This window comes from Mycteria americana, chromosome 3, assembly GCF_035582795.1.
Source record: "Mycteria americana isolate JAX WOST 10 ecotype Jacksonville Zoo and Gardens chromosome 3, USCA_MyAme_1.0, whole genome shotgun sequence".
Classification (NCBI taxonomy): Eukaryota; Metazoa; Chordata; class Aves; order Ciconiiformes; family Ciconiidae; genus Mycteria; species Mycteria americana.
The window spans coordinates 76,773,546-76,799,317 of record NC_134367.1 but is presented as its reverse complement, the minus strand read 5'-3'; the positions used below and the strand labels follow the sequence as shown (position 1 = coordinate 76,799,317).

General features: G+C 43.3%; 1 protein-coding gene across 2 annotated transcripts in view; it reads left to right on the top strand.

Moving 5' to 3' along the window:
* Window positions 1–1,744: 1,744 nt before the first annotated feature.
* The window catches only part of AGPAT4 (1-acylglycerol-3-phosphate O-acyltransferase 4), an 87,015-nt gene continuing 62,987 nt past the window's right edge, over window positions 1,745–25,772 (top strand). The window contains exons 1-2 of one of the 2 annotated variants that reach the window (XM_075499095.1): window positions 1,745–2,086; window positions 17,130–17,360. In XM_075499095.1, the coding sequence (XP_075355210.1) occupies window positions 17,183–17,360 (178 nt within the window). In that variant the 5' untranslated portion in view covers window positions 1,745–2,086; window positions 17,130–17,182. Of the gene's footprint in view, window positions 2,087–17,129; window positions 17,361–25,772 lie in introns of those variants that run through there. The other variant, XM_075499096.1, reaches the window with a different exon arrangement.

Genomic DNA, 25,772 nt, shown 5'->3' with positions numbered 1-25,772 from the left:
CACCTAGACCCTGAGTGAGATGCCTTGGAATAATATCCCCAAAATCTGTACATGTAGTACACAAAGCTGCTTCAAGTAGCTAGTAGGGGATGCTTAGGACATAGCTGTGCTACAAACCTAGCCACTCTTCAGAATTAAGTACCTCATTCAGGGATTTAAGTCACCTTGCTCTGCCTGGAAGTGTCCTTTTTTTAAAATGCAGCCACAGGGTCAGTCTTCTAAAGTATGGCTAGAGAAATACCCTTTACCAATCTCCCTCCAAGTAACAGTTCAGCAGTTAGACCACTAGCCTGAGGATGTCAGTGGGCTGGATTCAACTCTTTCATGACCAAATGGGAGGAAGAGTGCCAAATCTCGACCTCCTGAACAGTACACACTCACCCACCCCACCAGCAGGAATCTGTCAGGGCCCTGACGGCACCACTACGTGTTAATGGCCTTGATCAGCCCCACCTGGAACCCCCACCCACATGCTCTGCCTGTGGACCAGGGCTCCATTTAAGCCTAGGTCTGGGCCTTCAGTCCCTGCCTGAGCTATGTAGTAGGTGAGTGTGCCTTCAGTTTGGTCTCCTGCCTTGTTTGCTGGGTGGATCCATGTTGCAGCTCTACCTCCTACTGCTCCTGACTGGATTTCCTGGACAAACTCTGCACCTGATTCATTGCTTCATCTGGTCTGGGACTGTCAATGGACCCTGCACCATCCTCTGATTGCTCTGTTCAGGTATTGTGGGGTGGTGCTCCTGCTGGTGAGGATATTGTCTGTGCTGTGGTCGCCTTCGGCTCCAGGGTTGTCTTCCCTTGAGCAATAGCCTTGCTCTTGCTGCTCCCTGAGAGACTTGTAGGTTCTTGTCCTTCCCAAATGTGATATTTTACTCAGGACACTTCTCTCTTGCTCCCTAGAGAATGTCCTCCAGTGACTAGTTTGGGAGGTCTTGCCTCCTTATCCCCCTTCTGCCCCTGTTTAATGTATAGTACAACTTCCATAGTTCAGTGTTTGCTTCAAGTACTTTAAAAAAAAAAAAATTACATTGAGTGTAAACAGTGATGCTTTGTGGCTGTTATGGACAGGACTGTACCAGGGCTCTGCTCCAGCCAGCTCACCCTAGCCTCCCCCTGCCAGACCCCAGCCCCGGGAGCCCTCCAGCCCTGGTGCAACCGCACACCCTGCAGAGCCGACAGTGCTGTCCCAGTGATACATCACCCCGGGCACTATCACCTTCCAATGCTTCGGGTGCTTAATAGACTCGATTCTTGCTATTCTCCATTCAGGGAAGGTGCTTTTCACTCCACAGTCAGAGCCTGACAGCAAATGTTTGCGTTTTCACAGACAGTGAGTATTGTGAGTCAGGGTACTCGGTGCTTGGATGACTGCCATCTGCATTTATTTTCCTCCACAGCACCCAGGTCGTGGGGTTGGTATGTTGTCCCCCAGTTTCTGCTTGAAGTGGCAGAGACTCACAGGTGCCCTTCACCCCACGACAGCTTGCAGCCTGCCCTCCAGGAGGGCCTCCGTGCGGGCACGGCACAGCCCAGGCTGCCCCCTCCATCTTCAACCCCACGTTTGCCCCCGTAAGGGATGACGAGCAGCCAGCCCAGACGCCGGCAGCCCTCAGGGGACGGGTGCCGCCCTGCGCCCCTTTCCCCGGGCCGCTGCCTCGCCCAGGGGGCCGCCCTCACCCCCCGGCTCCGACTCCCTCCTCAGAGCCGGCCGCCCTTCCGCCCCGAGCGCCGTCCCCCCGCGCTCCTCAGCAGCGAGGCGGCGCCTGCTGCGTGGCGGAGCTCTCCCGCTCCGCTCCGGGCTCCGCCGGGCGGCGGCCCTAGGGGCAGGCTAAGCGGGCGCGGGGAGGGGTCGCCCCTTCCCACCGCCCCGGGAGGAAGTGACATGGCGGCGGCGGGGAGGGAAGGCGAGAGGCGCCCTTTTCTTCCCGGAGCCGCCCGGCGGGTGGAGCCTGGCGGCCCCGCCCGAGCCGGCCGCCTCCCGGCGCGTGCAAACTAGTGGCAGTTGGTGGGGCTCGGCTGCCGCCCCGCCGCCCGCCCGCTCCCGGCGCCTCAGCGCGGCACGCATGCCAAGGCCCGGCGGCGCCAGGTACGTGCTCTTCCCCTGGCAGCCAGCGAGCTCCTCAGGTGTGGGGCCGCCCTTCTCCACCCGGCGTGGTGCCCCCTTGGGAAGAAACAACCCAAAGCTGGACCTGCCCCAGCCCCCTCCCCAAGACGACCGCCGCCCGGCGTGCCGTAGCGGCGAGTCGAGGGGCCGGCAGCCGCCGGCGGGGTGTGCGAGCGAGGCGGGGCGCGGCGGGGCGGGAGGCGGGCTGCGGACAGAAGTTCCCTGATTTATTCGCCGCCGGGCCGGGTCTCCCCCGCCGCCGCCGTTTGGCCCCGTCGCGCCGTTTCTCCCGCGGCCGCCGAGAATTTTCCTGCCGCCCGCGGGCCCCCTTTGTGTGGCGAGCGCGGCCCGCGCCGGGGTTTCCGTGGAAACGGCGGAGCTGCGGCGGCCTTGCCCCGCTGGGCCCCCCCCTCCGCCGGCGGGCGCGGGGCGCTGCCGGGCGGGCGATCGCGGCGGCCCCTTGCACTTTCCTTTCGGTCTTCCCCTCTCGCAGCAGCGGGGCTGGCGGTGGCAGGGGGAGGGGGCGGGTAGGGCGGTTGCCGTGGAAACGCGGGTGCGATCGCCTGTTTGCTGCCTCCTCCCCGAAGCGCTTCTCCATAGCGAGAGGGCGTAGCGTGCCCCGGTCGCGGCGGGTTTCGGAGGGGACGTGCGAGTGCACCGTGGCAGGTCGTGGTGGCTGTTTTTTTTTCCGTGGTATCTACAAGTCCGTGAGCTGAGGCAGCGTGAGCGGTGGTTAGGCGGAGGAGGGGGGGAGTCTGCCTCTCTGGTGATGTGTTCACGTGTTGTAGGAGCTCTGCCTTTCATCTATCTGTGTCTCTTCACAAGGAGATTTAAGCCGAATTAAATAATGTCTATAAACTGATTTAAGGTGTCTCGACTTATATCGTGTGGTGCAGGGAAAACTCCAAGGCGGGTAGTGTTTAACTAAGAAGTGATCCTTTGTAGCATTTAGTGCAACAAGTGAGCACTCACTCGTATGGCTGAAAAGACAACCAAGAAAAGAGTCTGTTTGGACAATGTCACACGGAGACGTCTGGTCTTTACCTTTGTTACGCATTTCTAAGAGTTGTAAGTGTTTCAAGACCATGTGCAAACGTCTAAGAATGGTGTACCTTATGCAAGTGCTTGTGTGGGAGAGAGCAACCTTGCTGCTACATGAAAACTGTAAATACTTTACAAGAGGTGGAAGGATGCAAGAAACTCTCAAAAAAAAAAAAAAATCCCCCAAGCATTTCTTTAAAAACAGTGATGCGTCCAGCCCAGGAAGTTGTACCAGCCGATTGTAGCCTCAGCTTGTACTGATAATCACTTCACACTAAGAGTGAGTTGCAAAAGAATTAAAAGCTGATGAGTAGAGAAACTATTGCAGAACAACTTAAGCTGAAATTTGCAGCCGCCTTTCTTCTCTAACTTCTTATGTAAATGGTAAGATTACTGTAAACATACAGAGGTCTGTAGTATGCCAGGACTTGCTCTGTATAATACTGACTGCATGGATCACTAGAATAGCTGATGTGCTGTAAATGTTTGCTGTCATTTATTGACCAGCAGCTTTCTCTAGCTGTTTGTATGTGATCTAATGCTGTGTTTTTCCAAATACTACACATTAAAATACATTTTGATTCATTTTGGAAATTTGTGTAAATACTATGCATAGCTTTGCTCTTTCCTATTAATGTTTTGCATAACAATGCCTGAATAAGCTGTATCTAAAAATGAAACTTTCACTGTGTTTTATGGAAGACAGAGGGCCAGGATTCATGTGGAAGAATATATTGGAAAGCCTGCAATGAACAGGGAAAGTATTGTAAGCTGCTGATGGATAAAGGTTGCTCTTAAGCAAAGTTTGGTTGTGTTGTTGGCAAAAATAACAGATTTTAGTAAGTGCCTCACAAGAAGCTGTAAGTATTATATTGTAGGAGTAGAGAAACTGCAAGGAGAGGTCGGCGCCTGCCCGGAGTCACAGAACAGAAAACACTGTGCCCAGAGCATGGTAATTAACTGTGTTTCTTTAAACCCCGTAGGTGTCATTTTGGTGGGGAGGTTGTTTTTTCAGTAAGTCTTGCTCTGTCCAGCCAAAATTCAGAGGCACTGAAGCAGTGTTCATCTTCTCCCTGGAGTGAGGCATGCTTTCCTGGAGTGACGGTTGTACATCGTTTACAGTTTGATGTACTTGCTGTACCATAGCGGAGAAGTGCTTCTCTGTAGGAGGAAGGTTCTCTTGCAGGTGATGGATGAAGATCCTATGACTCTGCTCTGCCCTGCTGAAACAAGGTGGTTTATTGTTTTCTGTTGTATACCCTGATTTTATTGCTGGAAGGTGAAGTCTGTGAATAATGCCCCTTGAAATCTCTTCAATGCAGGAAGACGCTATCACAGCTGTGCTGAGGTTAGCAAAATGTTATTCTCGTGTCGCAAATGTGCACTTGTGGCCCTTAGAACTTGTATTAGTAATTTGGTCTTAAATGTTAAGAAGTCGAATGTCCACTGTGTGATGTAGAAGAACACTTCCCTAACTAATTGCATCACTACTACTGCTGTTGGTATGTCCCGATAAGGGAGCAGATGAACAAGAGGGTAACAACGCGTTGCAGTGCACGTGCTTTAGTTAGTGAAAGCTTTTGCAACTGTGGGCCTCCCTCATCAGAGAGAATGTTACATGAGTCAAGGCAGCTGTCTCCTCAGGTGTGTTTGAGTTAGCTGTACTGAATGCGGTGGACTTTTTTTGTAAGGAAACTAGAAATGTGACTGAGAGCAGTACCCTGTATGCTTTGTTGCATTTCATCACTGGTAGACGGCAGCTGAGTATGTGTCTTTTCCCCAAGTGCTTTGTCTGTGGGGTGGCTTTCCCCAGTGATTCAGTTTCAGGTATTTGGGAAAGTTTGCCCACCAATCTGTTGTTTGGTGGTCTTAAGCTCATTGACATCTGACTGTGTGGTGAGTACCCTGATCACCTCTGACTAATGCTCATGTGCTTCTCAGAAACTGCTGACTCACTACGTTTTCATGCTTTTCTCCTATCCTCCTCCAGTGCCTCGGACTAGAGATATGGTAGGGTCAAGGTAAGGTCAGGGAAAGAGGAAATGGAAATGAGTGAGAATAACCGTGTGTTGTGGCAAGGATGAAGATGCTGTAAAGACCCCTCTTTGATAATGTGAGGAAAAAAAATGATGGTTGTAATGGATTTCCTGAAAAGGTACATAAACCATGTATTAGGAACTGGGCAGAGTAGTCTAATAACTATAGTGAGCCCACAGTTGGGAGATGCTGGGTTATGGTCCTGCTAGTGCTCTACTCTTCATTTTGAACTTCAAGCCTTTTTTACTTACATGTCTCCGTTTTCACCTTCAGCCCTTCTGTCTGTCTTGTTATATTCTGCCATGAAGCGTTTAACACTGAAGTAATTTTGCCCTTCTTGCAGAAGGGCTGACCTGGCTTGAGGTTTCTGCTGTAGCATAAATAACAGGAACAGGGAAAGCAAATTAACCAGTTCTGGGCTGGAAGGAAGTAAGAGGTAAAGGTCACTGAGAGAGGGTTTACTTGCCAGAAGGTTAGGAGCTGCAGGCAGAGACAAGCACAGTGATTTCACGTGCATGTGTGACTGTGTATTAACATCTGAAAACGTTCTGACATCCACCAGATTTGCTTTTAATCTGATCAACAAAGTTAAATTTCAAACACATTTTTCCAGCAGGATCCAGGTGAATGAAAAGGTTTGCATGTGCAGATTCAGTTGGCAGATTATGCAAGCTTTTTCACCTATTAGAAAAAGGGGAAGACCTGACTTAAAACCTGCTGTTAAAGACAGGGAAATAACATATTTGGGGGAAATCTATGTGTAAAAATGGCACACGATTTTTAATCCATTTCAAGTGACAACTACTGTGTGAAACTGTCCTGCTTCTCCCCCTCTCCACGTTATCCCTGTCTTCACACATCATAGATTGCCTCTTCTTACAATGTTTTTCAGCACTTTGGAAAATGCCATTAGTACAGATGCTGCTTTGCACATCTGGAAGGTCTGGAAGCATTCTGTCTGCAGCAGCCTACACCTGCACTTGAATAATTTATGAGGTTTTCCCCCTTCAAGTCACAGGTGGTTTGTCAAGGGTTAACAAGGCTTTAGTTTATTTTCTGGTTCTGAGGATAGGTTTAGACAGTGCTGAAACTTGCATAAACATTCACTTTTTTTTACCCTTGATCTGGTATTAGTGAAAATTACCATAAAACAATGCAGTAACATCAGTGTTGCCAAATGTGCAGATGGTAGGCAGGAGCAATACCACTATCTTCCCACAACCAACAAATGTAAAACAAGTATCTAGAGGATCAAAGTAACTGAAAGAAACTAACTGTTCCTGTTGCCCAGTAGTGGTAGAGGTGCAATAGGGTTACAATTAAGCAGAAAGATAACTAAGAAAGTACTATTCCCAAGTTCATTGAGCCTTCACTGTGTCACTGTCTGGTTTTTACATGCCTATGCCTGTACCTCTGAGAGCGTGCATAAATACTGCATTTCATCCAACACGGAGACGGAGAAAAGCTTCATTCTGAACTTAAGCCTTTTAAAACTGTCTCAAATTTATTTGAAGTTAAGTAAATTTATTTGAAATTCTTCAAATTTATTTGAAGAAAGCTCAAAGCCAGGCCTTTAAAAGGATTTAGCCACCTGAAGCTGTGCAGAGATGTTGTAGAAAATCCAGGTAGGTGTTGATGTACCTGATGCTTAATTTAGTGCAAAACTTGTAGAAATGTTACTGGATTGTTATGGCATGTTTAGGAACTGTAACATCTACACACTTGCCATCCAGTAAGGTAAATGCTGTTGGATCAAGCACTATCTCTAAATGATTTTGCTGGAAGTTTAAGGTGGTTTTGACTAGCCCTGGCTTTAGGTGCTGAGAATACAAGTTCATTGATTAGTTATATCACATTTGGCTGGTTTTGAGGGATAATGTTTTCCAAATAACAGGGACTATTGAAGCTTGTTGAGAGATTTCTTTTAGTTTCAACAGGATTTGAATCGGGTCCAAAATGAAGACTCCCTTTATTATTTGACTTGATAAATCTGGTGCCTGTGATAAAGGCTTGTATTCTCTGAAGTTCTCAAATTAAATCAGGCTGTTAGGGGACTGATGATTGGGGAGAATGAGGAGGCTGAAAGTATTCTGAGTTCATGGTGTAGCATATTCTGAACACTTGTGTCTTAGAGGCAGAGGTGAGTGAAAACTGATGTGGAGTAGGACTGCTGAAATGTGGGTAAAGCAGTCACCATGTTTGTTTGGATTTCTACCTGGCATCTGGATGTCTGATTGTTTTGTGTGTGGGTGCAGCTGAGCCTTTCACTGAAGCCGGCATCTTATTTTTGGAACCATGCCAACCACATCTCAGCTCTAAGACATATGTTTTTCTAAGTATTGGGTGTTACCCCTTTAAGGCAGTAGTTGGTTTTCTTTGAATAATAAATCTGGAAGCTTCCCTGCCACATTCTTAAACTATTTTCTACAGAAAGAAGCATTAAAAAATACCTAATGAATAAATATTCATATCCCTGTCTTGGTGTGGCTATGTTATGTGTATGCATTGCCATTTCCAATTTTGGGATGTCATTCTCATAAAGGAGGGATTCAGCTACTTCATACTCTTCAGTGTCACATGGTAGAATACAGCCAAATTAAGTGAATACTTGGAGGTAAAAAAAAAAATCTTGCAAATCTTTTTCTGTTTAACATATCCTTAGTATTCAAAGAGCATGCTAACGAAAGTTATTTCATATTAATTAAAAATATGCAAATGGCTTAGCTGAAGGAGGCAGTCTACTGTCATAGAAGACCAGGAAAAACTAACAGCTCACTTGAAGTTGTAATCAGGTGGATGGCACTTTTCATTTCCAGCACTGTTAACAACATCTTGTGATTTGTACTAAAAGCTTTTGGATCCCCTCACAGACGAGGTCTGTGCTGTTCCCTCATATCCCTGTGATTAGGAAGCATGGAGGATGTGGCCTGTCCCATGTAGCTGCTGCATCTGTGGCAGCGTTGTCAGCAGGGCTCAGATCTGCCAAGTGGGAGAAGGTGGTTTTCTCCAGCAGGCCATACAGCTTCTCAGAAAGAGACACGATGTTAAAATTATTTGTACTGTTTTTTGGGGGACAGTAGAAAATTGTTACCAGCCCAGAGTCTGGTGGTGGAAGTCCCACTTGTAAACCAGTGGTACTGCCACCACAGTGTTTTTCTCAGCTCAGTGATTTATGCCCCGTCTCTGCTACTTTCCAGATCTTTTTTTGATATTTTTGCTGCCACAAATCCTATGTTGTTCATTAGTTGCATTTTCTGGCTTTCTTGAATAAACAAAACAACAAAGCCACACAAATTAGAAATTAGACTTCTACAAAAAGGCTTAAAGAACCTGCCCAAAATTACTAAACTGTAGATCACAATTCCAGGAAATATAAAGAGGTCATTTTATGGGAGCATACTGAGGAAAGAAAATGATCCTTTTCCCAGACTTTTATCTTCTGACTGTTGTCCTTGAAGCATCTAGCAATGCCTTTAATTCCTTCTTGGGTAGGAATAATGAAAAAGATGTACGTTTGTGTGCATGTGCACACAATACTGTGAGCTTTGTACTAAAGTTATAACTTCTAGTTTATAGTACAGAGCCATCCAAGTTGCTGAATACTTGGTTTTCCTTTCTTGAGGAATGAAGAAAGGAAGGGAAAGTAGAGTTGTTTAGATCAGCACATACATCCTGGTTTGAACCATCTCCCGCATTTGTACCTGTTGCATCATCTGCTGCCACTGAAGGTTCTTGTGGGATGTGTCTGTTCCCTCTCTGCTGTCTATGCGTGACCTGTCAGAAGCTGTTGCAAGGGAAACTTGAGCGTGGGCAAGAAGGCAAATAAAGGAGGATGAAAAGTGCCGTTTTATGTTGAAAGCTGGAGCCTGGGGAATTGGCAGGTTGTGGTTCTGGCGTTGGCTCTGCCATGGATTTGCCATGTCGCAAGCTCTCTAACAGCATTGTTCTGAGTTCCTGGTGTGTAAGGTGGGCAGCAAGACAGGTCTTGCCAGGCTTATTTCACTAGCTGCTTCTAAATAGCTGGAGCTTTTCATATGAAGGAGGATGGATAAATCCTGGAAAGAATTGACAAAAATCCACACTGTTTTCTAATCCTATCCATAAAGGGTTTGATATTGCATATAGAAGTGGACTTGGTTATGCTACCAAGTCTGCTGAGTGGATGTGAAACTTCTCTGCCTGGATACAACTGCTTATGTGTGTGCGTGGTGTGGAAAGCTAGCTGTTGCAGAACTGGAGTTAGGAGATGATACTTTTGTAGTCTAACTTTGTAACTAACTCTTTGTGGGTAAGAATAGGAGGATTAAATATTTAAAGCTTTAAACTAAACGTGTGATCCATGTTTCCTTGTTGCCTCACACCTAAAGCTGGTTTGGATGTGGGGGAAGTATTTTCTCTGTTGAGAGTATAGGCAGTTCCTGTACCTTGCGCTGAACCTTTGTGTTGCTGTGAATGTAATTTACAGTTCTTTAAAACAAGATGAGAGTGATCAGTGTTTGGCAAGCATAAACCGTGAGTCTTCATAGGAGAGACCTGCTTTCCAAAGCTTATCTCTTATCAAGAGAATGTTTGGGCTCCCAGCACAATTTAAAAAAAAAAAAAAGCAACTCTGGTTTTATACCAGCTCCTGAATGATCCTTTATCTGCCTGCCTCCCTCCCTCCCCCCTTTTCTTCGGGCCCTTCTAAAAGAAACGTTTTTGTAATAACCACTGGAGAACTCAGTAGCTACTCCTGTGTTGGATCTGTTCCTGAAATGCCCAGTGCAGAGGTGATCAACCATAGTGCTGTGTGCCCTTGATGCTGGTTAAATACCACGATGCAGGTGGCAACATCCTGCTGTACTGTCCCTGCTGCCTCTGTAATGTGTTAATTTCCTGTGCCCGGGAGTGATGGTGTGGATCTCGCCAATGAGAGGTTTCTCACAGGCCGTGCATTGAGAACCAATGGCTTAAACTAGACAGACTCTGATCTCTGTAGCTCAGGTGTACTGTTGCCTCAAATGGTCCATGACTGTTTGGTACACAAACTCATGTATCATAAACACAAAAGCATCTGTACTTATATGCATACATATATTTATATTTGAGAAGGTTTAGTTTGTTGCAGACATTCAGATCCTGTTATTTGATAAGCCACCTGTACTTTCGCAGCAAGCCAGGTCACTGAAGTGACCTTGTAGAAACACATTTTGGGGGGCTTGTTTTTTATAGAGGAGGGTGCCAGATGACAGTAATGTGTTGGCCTGGTTACCTTTGGCTAAGCACTTAAGGTTGGCTGTGAAAGCAAATACTAAATTGGCTGTGAGCACATGATATAGTTGGTTGTCCTAGGTTGGTGGTTGTTGTTCACCCCAGTTATTTTTGAGGAACTATACAAGTTGCTTGTATTTGTGTGACAGCGTAGCCTACATCCTGCTTAGATTCTCAGTATACCTTCTTGTAAATTTTTATGTGCTGTTTAGTCCTGCTCCCTTGCTCAATCCCTAAATTAGACTTGTGTTCGTTATGTTGCCCTTGGTGGTGGTGGACGTAACTTGTTAGATTAATGGACCCAGATAAAGTAAAAGAGGAAACAGAGGGACTCTGTGGTCCCCAGAACTGAACTCTGGGGCTGAACTCTGATAGACTCCTCCAGGTCTTAAATATCTTAATGCAGCTCTTCATTTTATTTTTCCCAAGCAAACTGTAGATAATTGTGCTTTGGAGAAATACATATATATGTGAATGTATTAAAATACAGAAACTTGGGTGGGAACAGTTGAAGAGCAACACTTGGCATGCTGGAAAGAAGCAACTTGCTTTCCACTGCTATTTTTGTGAACTTGATGTTCTGCACCCAAGATATGTCAGGGAGAAGTTATTTTTTGAGGATCTCTGCAGGAGCTTGGAACAGAAGTGCTTAACTTTAAGGGGTTTACCCTCTTCAGATAAATGTCTCCCTCAGCATCAAGCCCTGCAGTCCCTAAACACTGCACCTCCAGGAGTTCTGTATTGCCTTGTCTTTAAGCCCAGCTCCCTACGGCTTCCTTGTTCAACTCCCTCCTCCCTGAATATTTCATGCTCCTGGAAGAAGGAGCAAGACTGAACTGCTTTTCACCAGAACTTGGGCAGCGGCTCCCCATCTTTCCTTCTCCTTCCCAGACTACGCGTGCCTCTCCCACTGTGCCATCATCCACCTTGCCTCGCCGTATAAACACTGTCTATGTGGTAAGGGGACAAGCATTGAGGCTGTCAGGACTAACAGCAGCTATGCTGTGCATTTTACCACCAGAGAGTATGCATACACGGATAGAGAAGCTGCATCCTGGCAGGCATGCAGTTTGTGTAGCTGTCTTGCTCTACATTAGATCACAGCAGGAAGAAAATATAAAAGGGGAAGGGGAAAGCATTATTAGATGGTAACCATTTCAAAAACTTCTGGGTTACTTTTGTTTCTTCAGTTTATACTCTGTTATGCTAATTATCTCTGCTCAATAGAAAATAAATAATTCAGTTTTATAGCGAGTCTATAGAATGGAAATCCTAAAACTTGCTGGTAGATGGTATTCATTCTTCAGCATTTGAAACGGCCAAACTGACCTCTCCTTTGTAGCGGTGTGTGTTACAAAATACGCAGTTCAGGAATGCGTGACTCCTCAGGAAAACCTAAAAACATTCTTTTAAGTTCCCTTAACTTTGGGGGAAGGACTTAAGATATGCTCAGATTCTTCCCTGATTTGGGACTTTTCTGAGGAGGTGTGGTGGGTTGACCTTGGCTGGCTGCCAGGTGTACATCAAACCTCTCCTTCAATCCCCTTCCTCAGTAGGAGAGGGGAAGAAAATAAGATGAAAAAGCTCATGGGTTGAGATAAGGATGGGGAGATCACTCAGCAGCTACCATCATGGGCAAAACAGACTCCACTTGGGGAAGATTAATTTAATTTATAGCCAATTGATAACAGAGAGGGCAGTGAAAAACAGAGACAAAACTAAAACTACCCCCCCCCCCCCCAGCCCTTTCTTCTTCCCAGGCTCAACTTGACTCCTGACTCTTCTACACACACCCCTGCCACACCCTGAGCTGTGCGGGGGAATGGGAATAGGGATTGCAGTCGGTCTGTAACAGTTCGTCTCTGCTGCTCTTTCTTCCTCATGCTGTTCCACTGCTCCTGCTGGGGTCCCTCCCACAGGGTATGGTCCTTCAGGAACAGACTGCTCCAGCCTGGGTCCCCCATGGGCTGCAGTTCCTGCCAGAAAAGCTGCTCCTGAGTGGGCTCTCCTCCATGGGCTGCAGTGGGACAACCTACTTCACGTAGTCTTCACCACGGTCTGCAGGAGAATATCTGCTCCGGTGCCTGGAGCACCTCCTCCCTCTCCTTCTTCACTGACCTTGGTGTCTGCAGGGCTGTTTCTCTCGCGTTTTTCTCACTCCTCACTCGCATCTGCTGTGCAGCATTTTTTACCCTTTCTTAAATGTGTTATCACAGAGGTGTCACCAGCGTTGCTGATGGGTTCAGCTTTGGCCTGTATTGAGTCCCTTCTGGAACTGACTCTGACATTGGGGGGTAGCTCCTGGTGTCTTCTCACAGAAGCCATCCCTGCAGCTCCCCCCACTACCAAAACCATGCGACGTAAACCCAACACAGGAGGTAATGCTCTAGTAGTTGCCTTTGGAGGAGATGGGAAGTGATTCAAACCCTAATTAAGCATGAGGCAAATAGATGGATAATTCTTCTTCCAGACTTGGGTTTTCTTTTTGTATGTACAGATGTATTCTCCTTGAAGGCGAATACATACATGGACACCACCTCACTTCTGTTAACTTTTGATGCTCACTGACAGAAGAGCACAAGGGCTTCCTGTGACTTGCCTTGCTTATATTTCATATACAGAAGCATTGTTAAAAGGGACTCTGATATGAAATACAGTGCTGCTATCTGTGCTGTTCTGATGGCAACTGAAATTCACTTAGTGGCACTACTGAAACTGCTGTAATCTGACTTGCACGTATTTTCATAGTTCTGGTCTCTGTAACTCATCCATCCAAGAATCTGGTTTAGATGAGAAAATGAAAGAATGGGCATCGTCATCATCATATGCTTGGTTGTTCTTAACCTGCAGCAAAGCACTTAAGGACTTTATCAAAGAGTAGACATAAGTGAAAACCTGTGCACAAGCTTGAAACATGATGTTCTGAAAATAACTGGGTATAGTGTTATCTTGCATCCATTTGTAAGTATGGACAATATTAGCTCAGACCACGTGCTGTCAGGTAGGTACCATGATGCTTTCTGCACTCCAAGGGCTCTGTTTACTACATAAACTTTGGACAAGGTGGGTGAGAGTTCTTTGCTTCCTTCTTGTGCTTTCTGTAGAAGTGCAAACAGTTGAGTTCTTTAAGAGATCACTAGTTGTAGTCTCGAAACTCTTACAGACTTTGTATGAAATAGCATTGTTAATTGGCCACAGACTCTGCCAGAAGAGAATTGTTCACCTTGCATATCACTGGTGCAACATTGCCTTTTCTTCTATGTCTTCCTGGTCAGTTATCCTAAGCAGAGGGAAATGCTGAGAGTAGTTGAAGTAGAAAACACAGTGGATCTTGCTGAAGATGAAACCTGGGGGGGAAAGAGGTAGAATGAATAGTTGTGGAATTTGCTTTTAAACCTGATCCTGTAATCTCTTAGTCACATGGTGCTTGTTGACTTGCTCCCTAGACAGACATTTGAGGTTTGAGTCGTTTGTTTTCTGTCCAAAGGAAAACTGTTATTAAAGAATGTCCCTATCTGGTTTTGATGCTCTGGCCATTTTCTCCTAATTTGTTTTAAGGGGTGTGTGATAAAAGAGAGCTTCTTGGCAGCTCTCCAATCTTAATAGCTTCTGAGAAAATGCATTGATTGGCCCTTTTGTTTTAGAAAGATTGCTGTAATTTTCAGTCATTATCTGTAAGGAAATCAGTGTAATTTATTAAACCAGCATCATGGATTAAGAATTAAAGACCTGATTCTTTATCACTTAAACTGGTGTTCTGTTGATGTTACCCATGAGGAACTTTAGTAAGACAAAGAGCAAGCGGAAGAAGTTCCTATGAACTCTTAAAAAGCAAGCTTCTAGACATCTTTCATAAGCTCAGAATTGATTCTTGAAAATAAATTTCTACTTTTTTTTGTTGCTTGTACCAAGAATAAACTGTATTTCTGGGAGTCTGGGTAATGAAAACAGTCCAAAAAGTATAATCTTAAAAAAAATCTTCTAAGAATGAGCTTATGCCTGAGAAATGGAACACTTAGCTAGCACTCTGTATACAATGTTTGGGTTGCAAATTTTGTAGGGAAAACAGCTTACACTTAATCAGAAGAGGAAATTAATCTCTCTAGTCTCCCTACTTTTCAGAAAAGCAAAATTTAAGCAGTGGCTCTAATTTCTTGTTCCTTTTACAAGCAAGTTAGGTTAGATGCATTTCAGTGGTACTGCTTAAGTCGATTTAGTTTACCTTTAAAACATGTCTTAGAAGCTTTACAAAATTGGAATTTGATGACTGAAGTACGAAAACAAGGAATAAATGACTTTCAAACATTCCATTGTGGCTTCATAAAATTGTAAGACAGTAATTATGTTTTATCAGGGTCATCTCATCTTTGTTTATTTTAATTCTGTAAAGTTTTGTTTTAAAGACCCAGTATGAAGTCAACATTTTAATGCAGTTTTACTACTATTACAATGAAAGAACCCAAATTGGTTCTGGTGAATTCTTCCTTGTCACAAAGTCTGTCGATCAACTACTTACTACACTAGACTTCTGTTGATTATATCGGATAGTGAATTTTCAGGTCACCACTGTAAGTAGACAAGTTTAATCTTAAGTTTAAGTTGTAAATTTAATCTTATTTCATATATGGATTTTTTGGTTTTTGGTTTTACTAATCTCTGGGAATTACATTAGATTAGAGTGATTCTGTGGGATGGAATTAAACAGGCCAGCTAGCACAAAAAACTTTTGATCAGTTTTAGCCAAGGATGGTAGGGTGAACCCAGTCATCAGGGTTTCAGGCACTGCACAGTCTCTTAAACCATCCACTTGTAAGTAACTGGCTGCTTCCATTCTGACTTTTAAAGAAGTGATCTAATCCTGCTATTTGAAGTACAGTAGTCTGAATTAGGGAAGTGGAATCTTGTATCTTTCACTGTGAATTTATTCAAAACCTGGGTTTTCTTTTTTTTTAAGTGTTTGGCTCTATCTTCAGAGTGTGCGGTGGAGGGGCTGGGGTACAAATCATTGCAATGGTTCCTACTAGGCAACATTTCTCATTCTACTTAGCCTTCAACAAAAACAAAGCCTTTGGTCAAAGCCCATGCTAATAAATTGTCTGCCACCCTCAGAAACGTATCTTTAATAGAATGGTTGGTTAAAGCTGGAAAAGCTTTTTGCAAGTATCATGACAGTAGTTACTACAATGAACAGAGGCCTGTTCTGCCATTCTGAGCTACAGATGGTGTCTGCTTTGGTACTGAATAGTACAGCAAGATAAAGGGAACAAAGTCTGTGATACACAAAGGACACATTTTGTCTGCTAATAATAGGCTTGGGACTGCTATAAATTCTTTATATAAATTATACAATACAGATTCTCTTTCTTAAACTTTTCTTCATCTTCGTTGTGGTTGAAAACCTGGCTAAATAACTTCCTATTGCTTTGCAGCAATTCTTGTGTGTGCTCTTTGCTGTGGTAAGCATAGTCAGCAAGGGCAGTAAAACAAATGTTTCAGGACACTGATCTACACTCAGTGCCTCACATAATGGGGTCTCATATAAACTAAAAGGATAGACATAAACATTTTTTTCATCAGTTAATTCCCTGGGATGCTGACAGCTGCCGTTTTGTTATTGGCTATGACTGGCACATTCAGAAATACCGTCTCAGGGCTTCCTCCCTGGGCAAACTCTTCTGTGCTTCAGAGGGAGAAACAGTGTAGGGATGAACAGGGTGGCACCACCTCCTGCTTAACTGTATTCAAAATACTGGGGTGTTGTTTACTGAGAGATCATGTCTTCATATTTTTTTTCTCCTAACAAATGAGACTAGCGTTGGTGTTGGTGATGGTGGGGGAGGTCAATACGGTATTTGGTAGGCCAGAATACTTGGCAGAGGATGCTTCCTCTGAATGCTCAGCTGCTAAGGTTGGACTGGTCCTTTCCAACATTATACAAACATCTCTTAGGTAACCTAAGAGTGGATTTTTTTTTTCTGGAAACACTGCTGGGTCATGGTTTAGGACTGTTATTGATGTTTCCTTTCTTGGCTTATGGAGTATAACTGACAGAATTACAGTGTCTAGGAGTAATTGAACAAATTGTGTGTACTGTGCATAGCCAAGCTTTTATTCTGTTGCCAAAATCAACTGATATTTGAATGTGACACGGGAACAAGCCAATAAAGCTAGAATTAAGGGGCTGCTGCTACCTCTTAGCTTGGGAGCATGGCTGGCATAGTTGTGCCTTCCTCTAGAGGACCGCCTTCCTCTAGAGGAAGGCACAACTTCTAACATAAAGCTCTAAAGCTTGTGTTCACTTTGGAGCTGCTCTTGAAGATAGCAGAGGCCACAGTGTATGCCTTATGAAGTAGAGACAATTCAAATCAAAATATACGTGGATTATTTTGCTCATTTTATCAATAAAGACCTGATAGAGGAGTATTGTAGTCCATGGAATGGAGTCATATGCTCATGGGTTTTGCAGAATTAGGGCTGAAATGTGAAAATTTGTTTCCAAAGCCAAATGTAAATTGATTCAGAAATATGGTATTCTCTTTCTATGCTTACTTTTGCAAATATTGTAATCAGGCCTTTTCTTACAATAGAATTAACTTTCATTTTAGTGTATTTGAGTCTAAAATGGGAAGTCTGTATTAACAGTCTGTTTATAGAAATAAATGCACTTTGTAACCGCAAATACTGTTTGTTTTTGCAGGTTGTCTTCTGAATTTTGGGTCTGACGGTACCCTCTTGCTTTCTCAGCAAATCATGGACATCGTTGGCTTTCTGAAGTCTCAATTCATTTGCCACCTTCTGATCTGCTACATATTTATAGTGTCAGGACTGATCATTAACTTCGTTCAACTCTTTACACTTATACTTTGGCCAATCAACAAGCAACTATTCAGAAGAATCAACTGCAGGCTGGCTTACTGCATTTCAAGCCGTAAGATTTCTTTTTTTTTTTAATATTTTCATATTTTGTCTTGAGGGAACTGGTAGAAATGTTCTGAAACAGATTTCAAAGTAACCTATATAAAGGTCATTATTGCTTCCTACAGCACTTGCATTTATGTGAAGAGATATATGCTTTGTTGAAATGTCCTGTTCTGCTGAAATGTTTTGCTCTTTTATATTGGGATACTTGCTTGACTCACGATGTTGAAGAAAGAATGCCTCTCATTTGGCTATCCATCACGTTCCATTAAGCTAAATGAGAAATATTGACCAAATAATAGCTGAACTTGCTGAGATGCATTATCTGTAGGCTTACAGTGTTAACAAATCACTTCCAATAATGCGTTCAGTCTTTTTATCATTTTATGATCTTGGTTTAAGTGTTTCATGTGTGAATACTGTTCAGGACTGGGAAATAACAGCAAAAAAGGGGAAAATCTTTGACTATGTGCCATTCCATTCTTAAGCCAGTTGTAAACTGTTGTTTCTTTGAATAGGTATTTCAGACCTTAAGCTGCATCTGTATGTATTCAGTATACGTATATAGTTATAATGCGTATAGAATATAGCAGGTAGCCTGTAAGCATTGAAAGAAGCGGGGGTTGCAATTATTTGTATTTTCTGGGGGAGATGGGAGCATAAGCTCAGGATATTACTTGTAGAAAGACCAGATCTTTAACTGCTGGGAAATGTGACAATTCACTGACACTTGACTAAACAGGTAATTCCAGTGGAATGAATGAGACCTGTATCCATTAATTTATTCTTTGTTAGTAGGAGGTTGGTAGAATCTCCACTTGTCAACAGTGGATTATCGGAGCATGTGTAGTTTTCTCAATATTGTCAGTCTGCTGATATATTTGTTTTTAGAGAGCTATGACTGCAGTTTCAGCACTGATTTATTGCAGTGCAACTTCTGACTTCCACATAATTGCTCTCAATTTACAGCAGAGAGCATTCTCCACAGAAGCTGTTAAAAAATATGATAATGTGGCTGTGTTCAGTAGCTGGGAGTGTGCTGTTAAATGTGTCTCTTCCAGAGAGATTTCCCTGGGACTTTCTGAAACTCAAAAGTACTTTCTAAAAATGAAACTGTTGCAAAGTGCATGCCTTTTGAGGCTCCCTAAAGGTTATTCAGGTGTGATGTCACTGTCAATGCTAAGTGAGTTATGGATGGTTTCATACCAGGGAAAACAGCCCTCCAACACAGCGTTTAAGAATTGTGTTGCAGAAATACAGCAAAATGGTTTCTTTCAGGTCACCTGTTCTGCTACTAGGAACCTGAAAAGGGAAAGCATTGTTAGTATTCATAATGAACTGCTTGAGGGAGAAATCTGCCACATGCCTCAAATTGGAGGGCACTAGGGATTATTTATCTCTCATCAGTGACTCTGATGTGCAACTATTCAAAGCATTTTTTTAAACATACTTTTGACTTAAATTTTAAAGCTGCATCAGCATGTATAAGCTGAAATAAATTGGGGGTGCTGGTTTATTATTTCTGTAATAAAGAGAGGACGTTCCTGCGGAAGGATTTCATTTTTGCTGTCTGTGTATCCCTGAACTAGTGAGTTTGCAAGTACTACTCATTTGTATGTACAAACAGTGGCATGAACGTGGCCAGGTTTTTACCTTTTGCCTGGTAACATGGGATATGTTTGAAGCTGTGGAATGTAGAATATACTGTACAGCTGTACACAGGTATATATAGGTATATTATTATTATTTTTCATGCAGTGCCTTCTGCCCTATTCTTGCCTTTGGCTACTTAGTGCAGAGACATCAGCTACTCTAGACTCTCCAGACTGAATCCTTTAGCTGCCTTCAGTCTAGTCTCATCTGTACTGGGGGCTGGTCACAGTGTAAGAGCGAGTAATACTGCATGCTTGTCCTTGGTTGGGCAGATGGCTTTATACTCAGGGTTGCTGATCTAGTCTTCAGTGTTGACGCCACTGGAAAAGGATGTGTTGTGAGATTTTTTTGCCCAATCATGCTCAGAGCAAACTTATCTCTATGTTAAAGACAGTTATTTTAGCTTTACAACAGAGCAAGCTAGCATTTGATGTGGATTACCCTTATCTGAGTGATATTTGAAAAGGGGAAAAAACTGTTAATTAAAAGTATTTGGAAGAACTGAAGAATGCAGTAGACCAATTAATCAAAATGGATGTTGTTTTGTAGTAGTATATGTGTAAGATAATGCTTTTTGGGGGCCATTGGTGTGCTGACTAATAAATAACTTAAGTTGGGTCTGTATGGGTCTGATGACAGTCATGGAAACAGCCTACAGTTTGAGACAATGGACCTTAGCCTTGGGGAATGTAAAGAGTGCTTTGCAATGGTGACAAGCACCATGTTGCTTTGAGTGGCTGTTACAGCCTGAGTCACCAAGTCAACCAAAGAGTGAAATAGAGCAGGCATGGCTTAACTTAAGAAGGGAGTGAAAGCAGCATCTGCCTTTAGATCTTGCAAGTTCAGTCAGTTTCCATTTGATGTCAAAGGTAGAGATAAATGATTCCATAAAATCAGGGGAGAGTGTTTCATCTTTGACACTATGCTCTTTGGGAAAGGTTTTTTTGTATTTCAAGTAGTGGTGGAGTTTTCTTCTACCCTTTTTCTTCCTATGTCCTTTCCAGTATAAGAACATAATATTCTCACTTCTCTATGTGCAATGTCTGCTGTCATACTGCATATGGGAAGCTAAACTGCTGTTGTGATTAATGACTTGTCCTCACTTCAGTAGTCTAGCTTGAGTTGGGGGTGCTTATCTGTTCACGTGAATCAAGCCAGACTAGCTCAAGTAAAAGTATTCATAGAATCATTTAGGTCAGAAAAGACCCTTGCAGTCATTGAGTCCAACCATAAACCTAACACTGCCAAGTTGACCACTAAACCATGTCCCTAAGCACCTCATCCAAACATCTTTTAAATACCTCCAGGGATGGTGACTCAACCACTTCCCTGGGCAGCCTGTTCCAGTGCTTGATAACCCTTTCAGTGAAGAAATTTTTCCTAATATCCAACCTAAACCTCCCCTGGTGCAACTTGAGGCCATTCCTCTCATCCTATCCCTTCTTACTTGAGAAAAGAGACTGACCCCCACCTCACTGCAACCCCCTTTCAGGTAGTTGTAGAGGGCGATAAGGTCTCCCCTCAGACTTGTGCTCTAGACTCTTCACCAGCTTCATACCATAAAATGGCTGTATGGAGTAATTGTGTTGTGGTAGTTGAGGCCATGTAGCTGTTCCTACTGGTAGAGCTGCTACTTCTCTACTGTGAGTATGGCAACAGCAGTACAGCTTCTCACTGTAACTACTGACAACCCAGCAGGCTAAAGCCATAGACTTCAAACTTTTCTTCATCAATGCAAGTTAGAGAAGAGGTAGAAACCTGGTTTCCAGTTTGAATTTACAGTGGAGAGGATTAACTAGAGCAACAACTTGCTTTCAATGGAACAGAGCAGGTGTAATGGCACACACCAAGTTACCTTCAATAATTGGTGTTGAGAAGTTGTTGTCTTTCTTCAAACTAATTGTGAATCCTGGGTAGGTCAGATAGGGTGAGTTTAGCTTCTCTACTGACCTGCTTCATTATGTACTAGCATTGGGGAGAACTTTCTAATGACAGTGTTGCAAATCGAAAAATATTGGTTCTGATAAACTGCCAATTTTTCTGTCATGGCTTTTTATGAAATTTGAATTGGGTAAATGTTCTTTAATTGCAGATTGGAAGCCTTGTTCAGCTCGAGTCTCCTGCTCCCCAAAAGGGCATTAGCCATTCACCAGATTGCAGTTTGGGTTGCTCTTATATCTCCAAGATACTTTTCATGTTTTACTATGAATAAACTCTTCCTGTTTGATCCCATTATTCCATTTGACAAATATCTACAAGGTAATGGTTAGTTCTAGTCCTCCTTCCTCTGTATGTCTCAACCTTTACTGAAGAATGTTAGCTGCAGAGAGTGGACATTCAACTTGAAAAGAATAGACTTTTGTCTGTGTTGGTCTTGAAATGAGCTAAAAGACTAGTAAGGGTTACACACCCTCTGTTGTGCTTTCAGTTTAAAGAAACAAAACAAAAAAACCCAAACAAAACAAAGCACAAAGCCTTTGGGCTTCTAACTTCCAGAAAATATTTTCTGGCTCCAAGTATATATTCACTGACTGGTTCAACTGCCTGTTAATCCCTCTCTTGTAAAATAACAACCGTTATAAACTCCCCCTAATACTGAACTCCACAGAGTGAACCTCTAGGTTCACTAATAAGGAAATTGAACACTGCAAACCTCAACAAGGTGGTAACAATAAAAAATTTTAAAAATAAGTGTGCTTGGAAGATGGCATTAGAACAAAGGTTGGGCAAGCAATCAATCTTATTTTTTATTTTTAAATAATTTAGGGACATCATGTCCTTAGTCTCTTTTTCCAGAAGACTGAGAGCCAAGATGTATGCCAAGGAAGGAAGCACTTAGTGTGGAATACATCACAGTTCACATGGATGCTGTTTGTGCCTGAATTGGAAGAGGTGGGAATACATCTTCCTCCTCCCCCTTATTTGACGACAGCAAACCACCACAAAGGGTCCACACGGCTTTTCCACACTAGTCTGTAAAGCTAGCCGAACACATAGAGGGAACAGGTGGTCTTGGGTATGTGTGCACATGGCTGCAGAGCTTGCTGGGGCAGCGGGAAAGTGGTTTGTACTTCATGAACCAGTTTGTGCTTAGTAGGCTGGTGCAGTGCTACCCCAGGGTGAGCAGAGCATGCTGGGCTCCTGTGGGCTGTTTGGGACATAACTTTGCCATGTGCCAAGACTATGAGAATGGGACATACACATACAGGACAAATGGCTGCTTTAATGGTGCTGGGTGTATTTACTCAGGAAGGTCTTTGCCTGTGAGTGGAGCAGTGGTTGATAACTTGTCCTCTTGCTGCTACTCTGTTCAGGAAAAATTAGCTTTTCCTTGTGCTGAGATCCACCTTGTGCTCCCAGGGTGAGTGGCAAACTGGCCTCCTGCTGATTCTCTGCACCAGGTGAACTTTGCATAAACAAAAGACCTGCCAACAATGGCACAGTCATGTGGACAGGTGCATAAGGGCTTTAAAAACAATTGACTTAGCTTCTAATCTGCCTTCATAAATAAATTACAGTAGTACTAATACCTATTCTTGTGCTATGAAAAGGGTGTTATTACACCTCTGGGTAAAGTTACACTATGTAGGCTGCAGTTTGTAAATCCCTCTGAGGGGAAGGCCCTTCTTTGCATGGAAAGAGGCACCCTGATGCCTGCTCATTGACTGCAGCAAAAAACAAGATGGAAGCTGACTCTTCTTATGACTGAGCTTTCTAGAAACAAAACCAGAGGAAATTGAGAACTGCTTCAAGTTCATCATCTTGGCTGACTGTTACGAGACAGTAAAGCTAATTCCTTCCACGTACAACTATAGACTTTGCAATGTGAGAACTGGGCATCCACATAAGGCTCTGTGGTAGTATCGAGGCCATGTTAATCCTCAAGATTATTTTGTTTCCTTGTATGCAACCCGCTTCCCACTTGGAGTTCAGAGGAGCCCTTGGCCCTTTTGCTTGTTGTTTGTACCAAGGTAGTGCTGGGGCAGAGAGGAGAATCCTCTCCTCTGGTGCAGTTGAGTAGGTGGGAAGGGCTGGGAAGCAAGAGGGCCCCGGAGAGACAGGGCTTTCTTCTTCCTCCACTTCCCTCTCCCTCCATCTTACACTGCAGAGGAAGCAGTCTGCTGCTGTTCAAAGTATGCCACAGTGTCAATATAATCCTGTAGTGTTTTATTTATAAAGCAAACTGAGTTATGACTGTCAATTGTAGATGTAGCAAAGAGCTTTCATAGGGCACTTGGGACTGCTTTCTTAGCCTGTTTGCAACGTTGTTTTGAGTAATGTGTGCAAAATGACTTTTTCTCAAGTGCTTCTTGTCCACATAAGCCTTTGTTATCTTGGTTCCACACACCACATCCATATGAAGCCACTGGTAAAGACTATGAAAAGTTTGCAGCAAATACTGAGGGGAAAATTGGAGGCCAGGTTTGATAGTTATGCAACGAGAAAATGTTGATTTGAACCTTTGGAGAGGTAGACTGTTCCCTTAGCCTTCTTGTTTTCTCTCAAGCCTCGCCATGGGGATGACTGTAGAAATAGAGTGTACTAAGGAAATGCCCATATTAGCTTTAATCTAGATGAACTCTGCTGCTGAGGACAGGATAGTTATGGTAGCATGGAGATCTGAGTACACAGGTGCCCAAGTACCTACCTGGGCAGCGAGGTGTTTGTAGCAGTCTTCATTGAGCTCCATGCTGCTGTGGCAATTTTATTGTCGCTCGGGCTACCTGGGTATCTCTAGACAAACCATTGCCATACCTCTTTTCTGTAGTGTAGTCTTAGGTTTCTTCCCATGTTCCCTGCAAATCTGAAGTAGGGGTTTACATGTCAGACTGGGGGTGTCCTGCTTGTAAGTTCCAATCATTGGTGTTGATCGTTGAGCAGTGTATAGTAAGGTAGATGATTAGGTTTTTCTAAAATCTACTTTTGTTAGAATGAATATCCTTGAATCTTTGGATTCTTTTGCTCTCAAAAATTAAATTTATAGGGATATATTGTGTGTGACAGATTGTTAAATATAAAATATGCTTGGAGCAGAGTGTACCTATATGTTGTCATATGGTAATATTTAATTTTCTAACTTGCTCTAACTTCCCTTCCTTCTAAGTAATGTAGTAACATGCTTAGCACTGCATCATAGAAAAGAACTAGTGAAAAATGAGCAAAGTGACAGGAGTGATCTTGTCTTTTGTTGCTAGCAAGGACAATAGAATGTGAGAAAGTAGTATCTGATTTACTGAAGCCATCAAAGTAGGGGCAGCAGGAGGTATTCCTCTGATTTAAAAATAATACATGAAAGTTATGAACTCTGTAGCGCTATATTGTTAGCTTCCACAGCTAGATTGCCGTTTAGTGTTTAAAAAAAAATAATTCCTTTAATGTGGGGTGAAACTATGCTCCAATTTCAAACAGTCTGCGTATCTAAATTTTATGACATCAAGGTTTTGTTTTTGTTTGCCCAAAACATACTAGTAGTCAGCAGTCTTCCAAAGAGCTCTCTGGATTGTACCTCTCCTGAAAACATGTCTGTTGGTAAACAAAATGTATCAGTATTTTTTCACAAAATAATGCTGAGAGATCAGTAGATTAAATGTTTCAAGCTATGCAGTACACTGCAGCCTGTATTAGTGTGTTTTCCAGCTCTTGCTTGCTTCATTCTGGGGTCTGAGTCTTCTTCTAGGGGAGGGGGTGCAGAAAGTAGACTTAGGGATATATGCCATACTACTGAAATATGAACCTCTTGAGCCTTCAAGTGATAGGCTGTATAATGCCATTCATAAAATCAGTCAGGATCCATTTTAGGGGTAGCGGGGAGATCACATCATTTTTGTTTGTGGATGTGATTTTGAAATGTTTTTTCTTTGTTGCTGAGTATTCTCTTGTCCTATGATGGCATGTGCTCCAGTATCCTACTGTCAAGTTGTCTGAATTACTGTCCCGCCAAGCTTGTGTGTGCATGACCACATAGAGCATACACAAGTTCCTGCTGGTAGGTAATATTTGCTCTTATGGTTGATTTCCCTTTTGAAGCCTTCCAAAGGGTCCAGGTAGATCTCTCACCCTGAAATTTTTGCCCTCAAAACCCATTAGTTTCCTTTGCTTTGACAGTGTAGATGTTCTGTTAGAGTAGAAATCATCTACTCTAAAGTGTCATCTACTCTAATCTGTTAACACCTTCCTCCAGCCTGCTTCCTAATACCCTTTTATACCTGTTATGTACTTGTGGCAATGCTGCTGGTTATCTGTACAGTTCCGCACTGAGACCAAACCTTGAACTTTTCTACATTAATTTGGAAAGACTGAAGGAGCCAATCATTGCAGCAGGTTCTCCATTATTTTGCTGATAGAGTAAGATAATGTTTGTTCTCTGCATCCATCACAGCTTGAACTCCCTTTTTTCCAGATCATGTTAACTGAATTATATTCATCACTGTGAATAAGTCCTCTGCAGTGCCTAGCAAATGCCTCCATATTTTCCCTACTACCATTAGCTTGCTGTATCAACTAATAACATTTCAGTCCCTCTCACTTTATGCCACTTGCAGGCATTGTTATCCATTTTTCATAGTGGTTCAGGTATTGACAGTGAGCTTTAGTGGATCAGCCAACACTGTATGCTGATTTGCAGGCATGCTGTGGGAGTGTAGTGCTGTTCTGTTCATGCAGGTGTGCTTGAATGACATCTGTCCATGACCTTTAGCAGAGTTCCTAATTTAGCCTAAAAGGGATATGGTCTGTTGTGACCAGCTCTTTGTTTAGGAGAAAGGGACTG